This window comes from Sphaeroforma arctica (genome assembly GCF_001186125.1).
Source record: "Sphaeroforma arctica JP610 unplaced genomic scaffold supercont1.91, whole genome shotgun sequence".
NCBI lineage: Eukaryota > Ichthyosporea > Ichthyophonida > Sphaeroforma > Sphaeroforma arctica.
In genome coordinates, this window is record NW_014040467.1 from 34,396 (window position 1) to 36,130 (window position 1,735).

Here is a 1,735-nt window from a genome sequence, read left to right on the forward strand (position 1 = left end):
TGCTTTGTACGATTTTATTGGGTGTCCATCATGGCGGCGACGTTTACGTTCGGCTCTGCAACAATTGAATAGCTTGATTTTTCTGTGGAAGGTTGAGTTAAAAAAAAATCCCTCTAAATTACACACTTAGGCCGCTACGATCAAGACTCAAGCCACCAAGCTAGAAAAGGCCATGAAGGCCAATCCACTGCTGGTGGATCAGGTCAAGCTACACAAAAAGGAGATCGAAGCGCAGAAGCGGAGCAATACGGCACTGCTGGCTGTGATCAAAGAATACGAGGAGAAGGTAAGTGTACAAAAGTGACTTAATCATTGGGGACTGAATGCCAAGTGCTTAGCAACGGAAATTCATAAAGTATACACGTGCACACACACGCACACACACACACACACACAATATATATATATATATATATATATATATATATATACATATACATATATAGTAGAGGGTGTATACGTGTGTGTTGTAGCAACATTCGTCCCGATTCTACTACAGCTTAATGCACACCATCTGTGCACAAGTTCACAATACCCCAAAGTTCTCTGCAATATATCGCATAAGCCGCCTTTTGTGTTCGTAATCGCATGATGCTTGTCAATTCTGTGCGTGTCGTGAATGCCCACTCCTGTCGTGCGTCCCAAACATAGATGACCGGTCTGGATGCGAATACCGGAAATGCCAGCAGTGAGCTGCAAACGAGGTGCAATCAGTTGGAGGACACAATCAAGCAGAAGGACGACGCCATGCGCGCTAAGGAGGTATGAAAATATCTTTTTGAGAGTGGTATCAGTAATACTAAAATATTATGTATCTTCGAGTTTGAGGGAACTCCTGGCCTTGTGTTGCACCAGTAGAAGTCACAACTTAATGTGCGCTGCGGTTATATTTCCTCATCCATATCCTACGGTTGGCATATGGGAAACCGTGTGCTCAGAGGTATGCCTTAGTTGAATTAATGAGCAAAGTTCTACTTTTCGGCTCCTTCTATTGAATAGGCCCACATTCGCCAATTAACAGCGGCGGCCACCGATACAGAGAATATGGTCAAGAAGGAATCCGTTCTTGGCGTTCGAAAAGAGCTAAAAGCGGCAAAGGAAGAAACAGCACGTCACATGGCCGATTTGAATAAGGCACACAAATTACAAGACAAATCTGAGAAGGAATTGGGCAAACTACGAGAGGAAATAGTCAAACTGAAGGAGAATGTGAAGGTACGAATAGTTATATTTGCACTTTTTCACGCTTTTGGATAGCTCATAGTTTTTATAATATTATATGTAAGTGTGCACGTACATCGAGGCAGTGCTTATGGCTCGGAGATGCGAATAAATACTCGAACATGAAGACACAAGATAACAGTAATATGCAGTGTGTGGCAGTTTACTAAGTTTTATTCGACAATTGAACTCGAATGCGTCAGTATTAACGATATTCCGAATAATTCTTCAAATATATTAAAGAAGTTTAGGCATCAAATCGAATTATATATATATCTATCTATATCTATATCTATACCTATATCTATATATATATATATATATATATATATATATATATATATATATATATATATATATATATATATATATATATATATATATATATATATATATAAATATATATATACATATACATACACACACACACACACACACACACACACACACACACACACACACACACACACACATATATATATATATATATATATTTATACATATGTATATGTAT

The 1,735-nt window shown here is 38.1% G+C and overlaps 1 protein-coding gene across 1 annotated transcript in view; it reads left to right on the forward strand.

The window, feature by feature from the left end:
• SARC_02097 (hypothetical protein) overlaps window positions 1-1,735 on the forward strand; it is a gene marked incomplete at both ends in the record, with an annotated part of 11,044 nt that overhangs the window by 802 nt on the left and 8,507 nt on the right. Inside the window, 3 exons of the mRNA XM_014304150.1 lie at window positions 131-286; window positions 652-762; window positions 1,000-1,215. Of these exons, the coding sequence (XP_014159625.1) occupies window positions 131-286; window positions 652-762; window positions 1,000-1,215 (483 nt within the window). The remainder of the gene's footprint in view (window positions 1-130; window positions 287-651; window positions 763-999; window positions 1,216-1,735) is intronic.